This window comes from Capra hircus, chromosome 29 (genome assembly GCF_001704415.2).
Source record: "Capra hircus breed San Clemente chromosome 29, ASM170441v1, whole genome shotgun sequence".
In the NCBI taxonomy this organism is placed as follows: domain Eukaryota; kingdom Metazoa; phylum Chordata; class Mammalia; order Artiodactyla; family Bovidae; genus Capra; species Capra hircus.
The window spans coordinates 17,673,348-17,690,347 of record NC_030836.1 but is presented as its reverse complement, the minus strand read 5'-3'; the positions used below and the strand labels follow the sequence as shown (position 1 = coordinate 17,690,347).

At 38.1% G+C, this 17,000-nt stretch overlaps 1 protein-coding gene across 1 annotated transcript in view; it reads right to left on the bottom strand.

Moving 5' to 3' along the window:
* Window positions 1-17,000, bottom strand: part of RSF1 (remodeling and spacing factor 1) — a 154,065-nt gene that overhangs the window by 85,980 nt on the left and 51,085 nt on the right. The window contains exon 2 of the mRNA XM_018042953.1: window positions 15,150-15,241. Coding sequence (XP_017898442.1) covers window positions 15,150-15,241 — 92 coding nt within the window. The remainder of the gene's footprint in view (window positions 1-15,149; window positions 15,242-17,000) is intronic.

Sequence of the window (17,000 nt, the reverse complement as noted above, 5' to 3'; positions counted from 1 at the left end):
ATACAATGGAGAAGTTCTGACTAATACAAGTGTGCACACTTGGGGGAAAAAAGGAACTTCTGGAGGGGAAAAGCAGGTTTCTGAAGTCTACTTCAAGGGCACGCTTACACAGATTTCCCAGCCATAATTAAGGCACTGATCCCTCTGACTGGAAAAGTCTTCAGATATATTATCAACACAAAACATTAACTGGACCACCAGAAGAAAAACTAAAGCAGATGCAACCCAACACTTCTGTATCTACAAGTATAAATAATTCGGTCTAAGTTGCTGTCAATTCCAAAAGAATGCCAGACACAGAAAAAAAAAGTAAACTTGTTACAGTTTTTCTGATAATTTATTTTTAATGTTTAAACAACATTTGCTGGGTTCCAACTATTTGATAAGTACTATGCTGAGAGAATTCATATATACTTTCACAAGAACTGACTAAACTTACATACCTAGTAATCAGCAGGGTTCAGGGTTTTTCCCCAATAGAAATCCAGTGCTCTTACTACATCATCACATGCAATTCATTCATGATGGTAAACTGTGGCTACTGACACACTGTGCGTGAGTACACATGTGTGCTTAGTTGCTCAGTCATGTCCAACTCTTTGCAACCCCATGGACTGTAGCCCGCCAGGATCCTCTATCCATGGGGATTCTCCAAGAAAGAATACTGGAGTGGGTCGCCATGCCTTCCTCCAGGCGATCTTCCTGATCAAACCCAGCTGTCCCATAGTGTAGGTGGATTCATTACCACCAGGGAAGCATGAGTAAATGGTACTCTTTAAAGAACATTTGCAAAGTTAAAAGTATGAAAATGCTTTCCAATATACAGAGCGTTGGGCTTTCCTGGTGGCCCAGTGGTAAAGAACCTGCCTGCTAATGCAAGAGTCATGGGTTCAATCCCTAGGTCAGGAAGATCCCCTGGAGAAGGAAATGGCAACCCACTCCAGTATTCTTGCCTGGGAAATCTCATGAACCGAGGAGCCTGGCGGACTACACTTCACGGGGTCTCAAAGAGTCTGACAAGACTCAGCGACTAAAACAACAACAATAACAACAACAATACAGAGCGTTAAGTATTCATTTTGTGGCATAAGACAAACCTATATTCAATCCTTGCTTCATCATCTACTATTTATGGGACTTTGGGAATTATTTATTCTCCATGATCTAGTTTGTGCTGTGAATTAAATGATACTGTATGTAAAATAGCCTAGGATCCAGTATATAAGTTCTCAAATATTAGCTCTTATCATTATTACAAAAATATAAGTTTTGGAGAAACTGAAAGCCTCATAAATTGCTGATGAGAATGTGAAATAGTATAGTGACTATGGAAAACAGTTCGGCAGTTCCTCAAAAAAATGCCATATGACCCAGAAATTTTATACACTCCTAGGTACATAGAGTAGAGAAAAATTCATGGCCACATGAACACTTGTATATCAACATTCATAGCAGAATTCCTAATAGCCAAAAGGTGAAAAAACCCAAATGATCATGCATTGAAAATGGATAAATAAAATGTATTAACCATACAATGGAAGAATATTTTGCAATAAAAAGAAATGGAGTACTAACATATACTATATATAAATGAATAAACTTTCAAATCATTATACTAAATGAAAGAAGACACAGGAGACCACATATGTTATGATTTCATCCATAAGAAATGTTCAAAATACACAAATTCATAGAGACAGAAAGGAGATTGAGAGCTGGCCAGGATCTGAGCAGGAAGCGGCTATGACTGGAACAGATTGCTAATGGGTACAGAGTTTCTGCTTGGGATGACGGAAATGTTCTGGAATTACATAGTGGTATGGTTGGACAACATACTGAATATACTAAAAGTCAATGAATATATTTTAATATGGAAAATTCTATGTTGTATGAATTATACCACAATTTTAAAAAGAAAAACACAACTTAATAAACAAGGCCAAAAAACTGAAAGATAACAACCTTAGCTTATTTTTGAAAAGTAAACAGCAGTAGATAAATATCTACCCCTTGTCAAAATATGTCCTAAATAACAAATAACAAAAGATAGTCCTTATGACTTCCTAATAAAGGACAAGCTGCCTAAGGAATAAAAGCAATGAGCCTTACTGAAACTGCCATTTAGATTAAAGGTATTTACAGACAAAATGGGCTTCCCTGTTGACTCAGACTATAAAGAATCTGCCTGCAATGCAGGACACTCAGATTCAATCCCCCAACCACTAATGACAAAGAAGCTTAAGTTAAACAGTTCTATGAAGACCTATAAGACCTTCTAGAACTAACATCAAAAAAAAAAGTCCTTTCATCACAGGGGACTGCAATGCAAAAGTAGGAAGTCAAGAGATATACCTGGAGTAACAGGCAAGTTTGGCCTTGGGAGTACAAAATGAAGCAGGGAAAAGGGTCTAACAGTGTTTTGCCAAGAGAATGCACTGGTCATACCAAACACCCTCTTCCAACAACACAAGAGATGACTTTATACATGGACATCATCAAATGGTCAATACCAAAATCAGATTGATTATATTCTTCCCAGCTGAAGCTTTATACAGTCAGCAAAAACAAGACCAGGAGCTGAGTGTGGCTCAGATCATGAACTCCTTATTGCAAAATTAAGACTAAAATTGAAGAAAGTAGGGAACATCACTAGGCCATTTAGGTATGACCTAAACCAAATCCCTTATTAATTGTGGAAATGACAAATAGATTAAAGGGATTAGATCTGATAGAATGATTGAAGATCTATGGACAGAGCTTTGTGACACTGTACAGGAAGAGGTGAAAAAACAATTCCCAAGAAAAAGAAATGCAAAAAGGCAAATGGTTGTCTGAGGAGGCCTTACAAATAGCTGAGAAAAGAAGAGAAACAAAAGGCAAATGAGAAAAGGAGATATACCCATCTGAATGCAGAGTTCCAAAGAACAGCAAGGAGAGATAAGAAAGCCTTCCTCAGTGATGAATGCAAAGAAACAGAGGAAAACAACAGAATGGGAAAGACTAGAGATCTCTTCAAGAAAACTGAAGATATCAAGGGAATATTTCATGCAAAGATAGGCACAATAACAAAGACAAAAACAGTATGGACCTAACAGAAGCAGAAGATATTAAGAAGAGGTGGCAAGAATACACAGAACTATATAAAAAAGATCTTAATGACCCGGATAACAACAATGGTATGATCACTCAGCTCTCACCTAGAGCCAGACATCCTAGAGTGTGAAGTCAGGTGGGTCTTAGGAAGTATCACTAAGAACAAAGCCGTGGAGGTGATGGAATTCCAGTTGAGCTATTTCAATTCCTAAAAGATGATGCTGTCACAGTGCTGCACTCAATACCAGCAAATTTGGAAAACTACACAGTGGCCACAGGACTGGAAAAGATCAGTTTTTATTCCAATCCCAAAGAAGGGCAATGCCAACAAATGTTATAATTACTCATTTTAAATGCTAGCAAGGTTACGCTCAAAATCCTTCAAGCTAGGCTTCAACAGTACATGAACCAAGAACTTCCAGATGTATAAGCTCAATTTAGAAAAGGTAGAGGAACCAGAGATCAAATTGCTAGCATCTGTCGGATCACAGAAAAAGCAAGAAAATTCCAGGAAAACATCTGCTTCATTGACTACACTGAAGTCTTCGACTGTGTGGATGACAACAAACTGTGGAAAATTCTTAAAGAGATGGGAATACCAGACCACCTGACCTGCCTCCTGAGAAATCTGTATGCAGGTCAAGAAGCAACAGTTAGAACCAGACATGGAACAACAGATTGATTCCAAATCAGGAAAGGAATACGTCAAGGCTGTACACTGTCACTCTGTTTATTAACTGATTTGTAGAGTACATCATGAGAATTGCCGGGCTGGATGAAGCACAAGCTGGAATGAAGACTGCCTGGAGAAATACTAATAACCTCAGATATGCAGGTGATACCACTCTTATGAAAGCAAAGAGGAACTGTAAGAGCCTCTTGCTGAGGGTGAAAGAGGAGAGTGACAAAGCTAGATTAAAATTCAGCATTCAAAAAACTGAGATCACGCATCTCATTCCATCATTTCATGGCGTATAGACGGGGAAACAATGGAAACAGTGACAGACTTTATTTTCTTGGGCTCCAAAACCACTGCAGACAGTGACTGCAGCCATGAAATGAAAAGACGCCTGCTCCTTGGAAGGAAAGCTATGACAAACTTGACGTATTAAAAAGCAGAGACATTACTTTGCCAACAAAGGTCCATCTAGTCAAAGCTGTGGTTTATCCAGTAGTCATGTACAGATGTGAGAGTTGGACCATAAAGAAGCCTGGGTGCCAGAGAACTGATGCTTTCAAACTGTGGTGTTGGAGAAGACTCTTGAGAGTCCCTTGGACTGCAAGGAGATCTAACCAGTCCATCCTAAAGGAGATCAGTCTTGAAGATTCACTGGAAGGACTAATGCTGAAACTGAAACTCCAATACTTTGGCCACCTGAAGCCAAGAACTGACTCACTGGAAAAGACCCTGATGCTGGGAAAGATTGAAGGCGGGAGAAGGGGACGACAGAGGATGAGATGGTTGGATGGCATCACCAACTTGATGGACACGAGTATGAGTGAACTGTGGGAAATGATGAAGGACATCATGGCGTGCTGCAATCCATGCGTCGCAAAGAGTCAGACATGACTGAGCAACTGAACAAGAACCATTACCTAATTTAATCACTTTCCAAAGATTTCTAAGATTATCTATTATCTTCCCTTTACATTTGAGGGACAAATGAGGTCATTTTCTGTTGAGTGGTAGATAAACACCCCAGAAAAGACACATTAGGTTATTTTCTACTAAATGTCATTATCCCTCTAGTACTGAACACCAGGAAATACTCTGCTTATCCAATAAACCTATTTATTTTCATATTTTAACATTTCTTAAAATCAAGAGCCTTTTAAAATCCATTGATTACTACATTCCGTGTGACAGTATTTCTTTTTTCACTGAAAAACTGTCTCTAAATCACTGGCATGGCATGCACCGAAGAAATCACAAAACTGAATAAAAATAGCATTAATAAATTACCATTTGTCTCTTAGAAATAATTCGGAGCTAAAGGAAATCAACTCCTTTAAAGGATAACGTATTAAAAATTAGCTTTTCTATTACTTTTAGGGCCTCTTTACTGCTGCGTTTGGGCAGGAGGCAGGGTGGCAGGAAAGCAGAGGCACATTCTGTTGAATGCATGTGTCTGTTTATTGACATGATGATATTCATTATCCATGGCTAAGATGTCTTAACTTGCTCACATGGTATCTAAAGTCATTAGCAATCACAGCAAACAGAAGTTTCATGGAAGAACATGAATTTACTGGAAGAGTTTTTTTATGACTCACCAAGTAAAAGCAAAGTGAAGCCCAACAAGCCCAAGGTCTATTCAACTAAGAAAGGGGTTAACAGATCTTCTCAAAACTGCTATTTTAAATTTCTACTAACTAGATTTCTTTATTTTTAGGAGGGTAACTTCACTTTAGAAGTCACCAGCTAGATTTTCAGGTTCTTTTACATACTGGATGATATTGGAGAATATATATTAGCAAGTCCAGGATATAACACAACAATGAATGCCCTTCTTGAGGTGAGCTGCTAGACACCTCTCTTTGCCTCCATCAGGTATCAAGACTGACTGACTCTACCTTCCAAATATTGATAGCTCTCACCTAAATCCTTTTCCTTCATGTTGCTGCTATTTAGTCACTCAGTCATGCCCAACTCTGCGATCCCATGGGCTATAGCCCGCCAAACTCCTCTGTCCGTGGGATTTCCCAGGCAAGAATACTGGAATGGGTTGCCATTTCCTTCACCAGAGGATCTTCCTGATCCAGGAATCAAACATGCAACTCCAGCATTGCAGGTGGATTCTTTACCGTCTGAGCCACCAGGGAAGCCCTTTCTTTCCATACTTACTGCCAAAACCTTATTTCAGGCCTCTTAATTGGTTGGCTGAATTATTACAGTAACTTTCTTTCACATGAACCCTAGGCTTCTACTCACTGCCATTCTCCATATTATAGTGAAGCCAAACTATTGGTAATTTCCCGACAATTTTCTGCTCACTCTACAGGTCTCAGTTCAACTGTTTAAGAGAAACACAACAAGACATGGCAAACAGATGCCATTGCTGACTGACTTGCGGTAGCAGTGTAGTCTGCTAAACTAGGGTTGGCAGGAAAAGCTTAGATTGGTAACATCTGCTATGAGCCAAAGACCAAGGTCTAACAGATAATGGATATCTGCTCAAGATTTAAACACAATTTGCTCTCCATAATACAAATGGACAACAGTACCACTTAGAGAAAGATGAAAAATCGAAAGCCATGTTAACGGGGAAGGTAAAATTTCCACTAGAAAAATACCTAATCAGCCCTTGGGTTTCTTTGGAGGGAATGATGCTGAAGCTGAAACTCCAGTACTTTGGCCACCTCATACGAAGAGCTGACTCACTGGAAAAGACTCTGATTGGGGGCAGGAGAAGAAGGGGACAACAGAGGATGAGATGGCTGGATGGCATCACCAACTCGATGGACGTGAGTCTGAGTGAACTCCGGGAGTTGGTGATGGACAGGGAGGCCTGGCGTGCTGCGATTCATGGGGTCACAAAGAGTCGGACACGACTGAGCCACTGACTGAACTGAACTGAAAGTGAATACGGCATACAAGGTCTAGTTCTCATGAATTCTGATGAAGGATAGAGATTATTTAAAAGGCAACTGAAGCTATGTAAAATGGAGATATCCATCTATGAACCTACTCCTGCTGAGTTTGCGTTAAGACTTCATATATAGAAGGTACTTTCTCCTTCCTTTTTTTATAAAGGACTGTATTTAAGGCCATAAAAATGTGAAGACTAAATAAACTGGCCTAGACAGCAACCAGCAGAATACAACTCAGATTCCATATAGTCATTACAGTAAAGACACTTTCATGTTGAGCATATCTTCATTTGTCTCTGTGATTCATATAAAGCCATCTATTTTTGCCTTCAGAATTTAAGAAACAACCTACCATGTCAGTAAACATGTTAAGAGTTTTTGTGGTGTGGTAGAAGGAGAAGAGAAGAAGCGGACGATAGAGGATGAGATGGTTGGATGGCATCACCGACTCATTAGACATGCTGCTGCTGCTAAGTCGCTTCAGTCATGTCCGACTCTGTGCAACCCCACAGATGGCAGCCCACCAGGCTCCCCCGTCCCTGGGATTCTCCAAGCAAGAACACTGGAGTGGGTTGCCATTTCCTTCTCCAATGCATGAAAATGAAAAGTGAAAGTGAAGTCGCTCAGTCGTGTCCGACTCTTAGCGTGTCGACACCATGGACTATAGCCCACCAGGCTCCTCCGTCCACGGGATTTTCCAGGCAAGAGTACTGTAGTGGGGTGCCACTGCCTTCTCCATGAGTTTGAGCAAATTCTGGGAGACAGTGGAAGACAGGGAAAGCCTGGCATGTTGCAATTCAGGGGATAGCAAAAAGTCAGACACAACTTAGCAACTGAACAACAACCTTCTATTAACTAAATTACATTAATATTAAGCTTTTATATACCTTAAAAATAAGGTAGGAATATAAGCTTTGATAGTATCTTCAGCATATATCATCTTTAACAAGAGTCTTCTTCTTGAAGCCAATGTCAGACATTAGTTTTGAGTCCATTCATACATTATTTCATTAAATTCTCACAATTCTGAGCTAAATGTTAACATTTAATAATTTTCCCCAGATTTACAGATCAATCAGCTTAGATTCAGATGAGTGATAAAAATTTCCAGACGTCGACAGTGCTGAGAAACTAAGAAGGGAGCCCAGATTTTCTAACATCAGAACTCTGTTTGGGGGCTTCCCTGGCGGCTCAGTGGTAAACGAATCTGCCTGCCAGTGCAGGAGACATGGGTTTGCTCCCTGGTCTGGGAGAATCCCATGTGACAGAACTAGCGAGCCAGCATTCTAGAGCCGAGAGGCCACAACCATCGAAGCCCGGGCACCCTGGAGCTCGTGCTCCACAAGAGAAGCCACCGCAGTCAGAACCCCATGTACCAAAACTCAGTTCAGTTCAGTCGCTCAGTCGAGTCTGACTCTTTGCAACCCCAAAGACTGCAGCATGTCAGGCTTCCCTGTCCATCATCAACTCCCAGGGTTTACTAAAACTCATGTCCATTGCGTCGGTGATGCCATCCAACCATCTCCTCCTCTGTCGTCCCCTTCTCCTCCCACCTTCAATCTTTCCCAACATCAGGGTCTTTTCCAAGAAGTACCAAAACTAGAGAGAGCTCATGTCCTGAAACAAACTCCCCGCACAGTCAAAATAAAAAATATTTTAATTTTTAAAAAAGTTAATGGAATTTATAGTTATTTAAATAAAATAGCAGCAACATTACCATGTCATAAAAGGAAAAGGGACAGGGAAGCAAAAGTCTTAAAAATCAGGGGGAAAAAAGGACAGTAAATATATATATGAAGTTAGCAAATCCCTATAAATAGATATCTAAGTAGGAAAATTAAAATTTGTAATACTAAAGAATGAAGCATGTTCTCCTACATAATGGAATGAAATTAGAAATCAAAAACAGGAAAACACTGGGGAAATTCAGAAACGTGGAAACAACATACTACTAAATAACCAATAGGTCAAAAAAGAAATCAGAAAGGAAAAGAGAAAATACTTAGAAATGAATGAAAGTGAAAAACAATGTGCGAGTTTACAGGATGAAGCTAAGCAGGGATTAGATGGAACAGCTGAAAATAAATATATTGGAAAAAAAGGAATACCTCAAACTGATAATCTAAACTTTTACTTTAAGAAAAGAACAACTAAACACAAAGCAAGTGCAAGGAAGAAAATAATCAAACAGAAAAACAACAGAGAAATTCAATTAAACCAAAAGTGGGTTCTTAAAAAGATAAAATTTTACAAAGCTCTAACTAGACTGACCAGGAAAAAAGAGAACACCACATCAGTAAGAAGAGGAAAGAAACGAGGAACATTATTACAGACTTTGCAAAAGTAAGAATAATTATAAGTGAATTCTATGAACAACTGTATGCCAATAAAACAAATAATCCCCTGGAGAAGGGAATGGCTACCCATTCCAGTATTCTGGCCTGGAGAATTCCATGGACATAAGAGCCTGGTAGGCTACAGTCCCTGGGGTCACAAAGAGTTGGACATGACTGAGCAACTTCACTTCAAAACAGTTAATCTAATAATATAGACAATTTCCTGGAAAGGCACAAATACTGAACTTGACACAAGAAGAAATACAAATCTGCATAAACCAGTAACAATTAAAGAGACTGGTTTAACAAACGAACAAAAAAATTTTCAACAAAGAAAAGCCCAAGCCCACATGGCTTCATTGCTAAATTCTAATACCTCACAGACAGCCATAAAAAAAATGAAAGCAGAGGAAACATTTCTCAATTCAACATTAGACCAGCATTGCCCAGATTTTAAAACCAGACAAAGATACCTCAAGAAAAAGAAAATCGATATCCCTTATGAACACAGGCACAAAAATCTTCAAAAATAAATGAACAAACCAAAGCTACAACATATAAAACAGATTGTGGACCATGACCAAGTGGGATTGACTGCAGGATTGCAAGGTTTCAACACATGAAAACTAATCAATGTAACACACTACAGATCAATAAAGCACAAAATTCACATGGTTATCTCAATAGATGCAGAAAAAAACACTTGACAAAATCCAACAGCTTTCATGACAGAAATACTCAACAAACCAGGGGGAAAAAGAGAATTTCCTCAAACTGACAAAGGACATCAATGAAAATCCCTCAAATAACATACATACATAATAAAAGCTGAAAGACCAGAAACTTTCTCTCTAGGATCAGGAACATGACAAAGATGTCTGCTCTCACCATTTCCATCCAGCAGTGTATTAGAAGTTCCAGGAAAGCAATTACACAAGAAAAATAAAGGGCATCCAGACTGGAGAGGACGTAAATGTCTGCAGATGACATAATCATGTATATAGAAACTCTTAAGAATTCACTACAGAAAAAGCTACTTGAGCTAATAAATGACTTTGGCAAAGTTGCAACATACAAGATCAATATACAATCATTAGCTGTATTTCCACAACACTAAAAATGAATGATATGAAAATGAAATTATGAAAATTCCATTTACAATACCATCAAAAATGGCAAAATGCTAAAGAATAAAGTCTAAGACCAGAATTCGAAAACTGCAAAACAAATTTTTTTTAATTTTATTTATTTTTTGACCACGCCACATAGCACATGAGGTCCTAGTTCCCTAACAATGGACTGGACCTGTGCCCCTGCACTGGAAGTGCAGAGTGGCCAAGGAAGCGCCCACAAAATATTATTTAAAGGAATTAAAGACTTACATATTTTGAAAGACATCTCATTTGCATGGATCAGAGAACTTACTATTATTAAGAAGCCAATATTCCCCAAATTTATCTACAGATTATATACAATCCCTATACAAATTCTAACTGGCATTTTCGCAGATGTTGATAAGCTGATCCTCAAACTCGTAAGGAAATGAAAGTGATGTAGAATAGCCAAAACACTTCTGTAAAAGATAAACAATTTAAATACTTGCCACAAAGCTACCATATCCAAGTCAACATGAGTGTGCTGTGTGCTTAGTCCCTCAGTCGTGTCCAACTCTTTGTGACCCCATGGACTGTAGCCCGCCAGGCTCCTCTATCCATGGGGATTTTCCAGGCAAGAATACTGGAGTGGGTTGCCATGCCCTCCTCCTGGGGATCTTCCCAACCCAGGGATCAAAGCCAGGTCTCCCACAATGCAGGCGGATTCTTTACTGTCTGAGCTACCACAGTAACCAAGACTATATGGTACTAGCATAAATAACAACATGAAAGTCAACAGAATGAAGACTTCAGAAATAAATTCTCACACTTATAGTCAACTGACTTTCTACAAGGATGTCAAGGCAATCCAGTGAGGGAAAAAATAATGTTTCTGACAAATCATAACAGAACAAACAGATATCTATGTGTGAAAGAATATAGCTGAACTCCTATCTAAGAGTATATTCAAAAATTAAATGGGTTAGATCTAAATTTAAGAGCTAAAAGTATAAAAGCTCCCAAAATATAGGATTAGATTTTCATGACCGTGTGTTGGGCAATGACTTCTTATATATGACACTGAAGCACTAGCCACAAAAGAAAAAAATTGGAGTTAATCTAAATTAAAACTTCCATGCATCAAAAGACATTACATAGAAACTGAAAAGATAACACACATAATTGGAGTAGATATTTGCAAACCATAAATCTGTTAAGTGTCTAGTATGCAGTATATACTTAAAAAACTCAAAAACAAAGACAGTCAATTAAAAGATGGACAAGGATATGAACAGACATTTTTCCAAAGAAAATACACAAGCACATGAGAAAAAGGCTCAACATCATTTAGACTTTAAGGGAAATGCAAACCAAAACCTCAATGAGGTAACACTTCCATCTCCACTGGGATAAATAAAATCAATCATTTAATAACAAGTATTGGTAAGGAGGGATGTGGAAAAGATGGAGCCCTTATAGGTTCCTAGGGGAAATGTAAACCATTGGAGCTGTTTTGGAAAGTCTGGTAGTTTCTCAAAAAGTTAAAGAATTACCATATGACATACCAATTTTACCCTTAGATAAATACTCAAAAAACTGACCACATCTACCAAAACACTTGTTCACAAATGTTCATAGCAGTACTATTTATAATAGCTGAAAGACAGAAACAAGTCAAATACCATAAACCGATAAATGGATAAAATGTAGTATTATCCACATGATAGACTATTAATCAGGCTCAAAAAGGAACAAAGTTCTGATAAGTGCTACAACATAGATGAGCCTTAAAAACATTATGCTAAGTGAAAGAAGCCAAACACAAAGGCTACAAATTCTAATTCTATTTATATGAAACTTTCAGAATATGCAAATCCATAGAGTCAGGAAAGAGATCAGTGGTTGCTAAGGACTAGGGAAGGAGGAAGTAACTGCAGCTGGGTATGAGGGTTTCTTTTGAGGCAATGAAGAGGTTCTGTTTTGGATAATGGTGATGGTTGCACAACCTTATGAATATACTAAAAAAACACTGAACTGTATAATTTCAAAGGGCAAATTTTATGTTATGTGAATATATTTCAATTAAAAAACACTCAGAATCTGTGGTTATAATCTTAGAATTTAAGGATTTTTAAATCATCCTATTCTAATTTTCACATTTTATGAAGAAACTAAGATACAACGGGGGCAAAAGCAGATCATCCATGGACCCAAAGTTTGTTAACAGCAGAGCTGAGATTAGTATACAAGATATTTCTACTTCAGTTCTTAGAAAGTGTAAAAAACAAACAAATCTACTTTAACAGACAGATTTAGATACAACTACACTGTTTTAAAATGTCACATTAAAAATGACTATCCTGAAAGGGAACACTCTTATACTGCTGGTGGGAATGCAAACCAGTACAGCCACTATGGAGAACAGTGTGGAGATTCCTTAAAAAAACCAGAAGTGAAAGAGACACGTGTACCCCAATGTTCATCGCAGCACTGTTTACAAAAGCCAGGGCATGGAAGCAACCTGGATGTCCATCAGCAGACGAATGGATAAGAAAGTTGTGGTACATATACACAATGGGATATTACTCAGCTATTAAAAAGAACACATTTCAGTCAGTTCTAATGAGGTGGATGAAACTGGAGCCTATTATACAGAGTAAAGTAAGTCAGAAAGAAAAACACCAATACAGTGTATTAACGCATATATATGGAATTTAGACAGATGGTAACGACGACCCTATATGCGAGACAGCAAAAGAGACAGAGATATAAAGAACAGACTTTTGGACTCTGTGGGAGAAGGTGAGGGTGGGATGATTTGAGAGAATAGCATTGAAACACGTATAATACCACATGTGAAATAGATGACCAGTCCAAGTTCAATGCATGGAACAGGGCACTCAAAACCAGTGCAGTGGAACAACCCAGAGGGATGGGATGGGGAGGGTGGTGGGAGGGGGGTTCTGGATGGGGGGGACCCATGTATACCCATGGCTGATTCATGTCAATGTATAGCAAAAACCACCAAAATATTATAATTAGCCTCCAATTATAATAAACAAATTAATTAAAAAAAATAAAAAACAAAAAAATGACTATCCCGGGCTTCCTTGGTGGCTCAGTGGTAAAGAATTCACCTGCCAAAGCAGGAGACACAGGTTTAATCCCTGGTCCAGGAAGATCCCACATATCATGGAGCAACTAAGTTCATGAGCCACACCTCTGAGCCTGTGCTCCAGAGCCCAGAAACTGCAACTACTGAGACGTGCCCCAACCGCTGAAGCCGGTGGGTCCCAGAACCTGTGCTCAGCAACAAGAGAAGCCACTGCGATGAGAGAGAAGGCCCCACTTGTTATACTAGAGAAAAGCCTGAGCAGCAACGAAGACCAATGAAGTAAAAGTGAAAGTTGCTCAGTTGTGTCCAACTCTTTGCAACCCCGTGGACCACACAGTCCGTGGAATTCTCCAGGCCAGAATACTGGAGTGGGTAGCCTTTCCCTTCTCCAGGGGATCTTACCAACCCAGGGATAGAACTCAGGTCTCCTGCACTGCAGGCAGATTCTCTACCAGCTGAGCCACAAGGAAAGCCCAACAAAGACCTAGCATAAACAATAAATAAAATTACTTTTTAAAAGATTACTGTACTGAAATTCCAGCACCTCTTTTTAAGGTCCAGATCTAGATTCTTAATCCTTAATGAATACTTTGTTAAAGGTAAAACAGCAACATCACTGGTACCTCCCTTCAACCACTGGCATTTTTTAAGACTTTAAATAGTTAAAAATCCGCTCCTTTATTATTCACAGCTTAATATAGTACAGAGATATAATTAAATATTAGTTAATCAAGGCTTTCAGAAAATCCCATAGCACCAAATTTTTGAAATGCTAAGCCAACTTTTCAGGGTTTCAAACTTGTTCAAAAGATACTGATTCATCTCAGAGTGGGCTTTTCAAAAGTTAAGACACTCCTACCACTCACTGAGAGTTGAGGGTCTAGTCTTCCTCTCCCTAAACCTGGGAGAACTGTGACTGCTTCAGCCAACAAAGTATAGTGAAAGTGACCTCAGATTCCCAATCCACAGTGTCACTGAGGTGACTAAAATGATTATTGTTTTATGTCACTTAATTTGAAGTGATGTCCAAATTAAGTGACATAAAACAATATGCAGCAAAGATACCAGGAACAGCAAGTGTGATTTTCATAATAAGAAAAAACAACTCTTGTCTCTTGACGGTTCTTCTTTTCACAGCACTCTACAACCATATACATACACTACCCCCTGCAAAAGCAGACACGACAACACATGTACGCAAAGCTTCGTGTTTTGTATACAAGATATATACAAAAACAAATTTTTTTGTCTAGACAAGAAAATTCCAATTTTTCAATCACCTAAAAATATAATCTTAATATTCTAATATGTTAAGAGTTCAAATACCATACCAACTCCTCCAACACAAAAAAAATTGTGTGGATCTCAAAGTTTGGATGCAATTCCAGACAATTTTTCCTGAATGGCCTTGCCATTAATAGGGTTTATCCCAAAGCAACTGTTTTCTGATTACCCAGACTATTCTCATTTACAATAGGTTTGGTCTAATGATAACTTAGTCTTTCATACTGACTCAAGAGTTTTTGAGTCAGTATTACCTTTTAAGTAAAAGACATTTTAACTTTTAGGTAAAAGACAAATTTTGGCTCTGTCTATATATACTATGTGATCTCAAAGAAAAATGACAACTTTATTGGGCCCTGTCCATACTTTAATTAAGTTGATTAGGATGATTTTAAGGATCAACTGAGAGAAAACATGAAGAGTCCTGAGCACAGTGTTTGGCACAAAAGATATGTATCACCTCTAAAATCTTCAGGACTCTAGACCAGTGCATAGTTGCTGCAAAAGTAGTCATATGGATTTCTGGTTCATACTTTGCAACTTTAAGAACATTTTAAAAGAGCACATTATGAAATATAATATCAATTTATGCTAGATAGAATAATATTTCAGAGAAGGTGATTTATAAATATTTACCTTGATCAAGTATTTTTCCCATCTGTCTGCTGTAACTGATTTGCCAATCTTCCTCATCAACTTCAAATGGAGCTCCACCAGTTCTTTAGGTACTTAAAAGGAAGGAAAAACACCATTAATCAGCAAAATAAAACATTTCTTAATGAGATTATTGGAAAAAAGAACTTTCTCAAAAGATGACTACTTTTTCAAAATAGATGTTGATCTAGTTATCTTTTAGACCTCTGAATCAGAAAAGACTAAACCAGGATAAGAAACAACTAAAAACCACTTTGTTAAAGATGGGCAAGGATATACACATTTTCTTTCAAAACATCAACAACTGAGAGTGAACTCTAGAATTCCCTGGTGGTCTAAGGCACCACGCTTCTACTGCAGCTTGATCCCTGGTTAGGGAACTAAGATCCCACATGCTGCACACAGCCCAAAAAAAATAGGGAAAAAAAAGGGGGGGGGTGGTGAACTCTAAATGTAGACATTTGGGTGATAATGTATCAACATAGGGTTCATTCATTTTACCAAATGTACCAAGATACTGTGGAATGTGGACAGTGAGAGGTTGTATTAATATATTCCTAGGGGAAGAGCGTATATATGAACTCTCTATACTTTGTGCTCAATTTCTTTGTGTGACTCTAAAACTGCTCTAAAAAATAAAGTCTATTTTAAAAAATCAAGTAAAAGCAATTAACCATACAATTAAAATTTCTACTATATGTTTCTCATATTTGGTTTCTTGACTGAGACTGCAAACCTAAGACATGGATTCACAGAATTAGAAAAGGATCAATGAATATAAATTCCGATTCATAGATATCTCAGAAATAGAGCCTAATGGTTTTCAAACTATTGCAGAAAACTACCCTTCTGATCTATTCCTTACCTAATGTGCTAAACTCCTCTAGAGCATCCCTATAAATCTTTGCTTGACAAGCTTTAGGGACAGAACATTTATTTAACCTTAGAAAATTCTAATTATTAGAAAGTTAACCTTATACAAAGTAAAACCTCTGCCTACCTACATCTTCCTCCCTCTGGTTCTTGCTCTTATTCTCTAGTTTCAAAGAAAATATTTTCATCTCCTCTTTTAATGGAACCTTCAAATATTTGAAGATAGCTGTATCTTCCCTAAAGTTTTCTCTTTCAACTATGTAAACAACCAGAGTTCCTCCAAATATCCTCTGGGCATGATCCTGATTATGTGGTATAGATGTATTAATTAGACCTGAGGGAAATAAAAGACACATACATTTAGCATTTTCCAAATACTGCTAGTAACCTAGGAGAAATTACATTTATTCTATCTAAAAAGTTTCCATAATCAAATATATTAGGAAAATGCTGTATCAAAAAATATATACTTATTTTTACTATAGAACTTCCTGAAGCTTTTACTGATTATAGTCTTACATACACAGTCCTATATTCCTATCTTGGATATAGTCTGCAGCATTCTCTAATATATTTGATCATGGAATCTTTTTCTGTGAAACACGTAACACCTTGCAGTATACAAGGGCTCTGAAGTACAGGTTGGAAGGTGACTAATTTTTTTTTTCAGTTATTCTTTCAGACTCTTTATTCTCCACTAAAGTCACTTCTAACTTGAAATGACTCTGAAGTATAAAAACGGGGAAGAAGCATGGAGGGATGACTAGAGACAAGTAAACTGACAATTAAACTAAGCCAAGGATCCCCTGGAGAAGGCAATGGCACCCCACTCCAGTACTCTTGTCTGGAAAATCCCATGGACGGAGGAGCCTGGTCGGCTACAGTCCATGGGGTCACAAAGAGTCGGACACGACTGAGCAACAACACGTTTAAGACCAGAATGTATGGGATTGAGGGTAT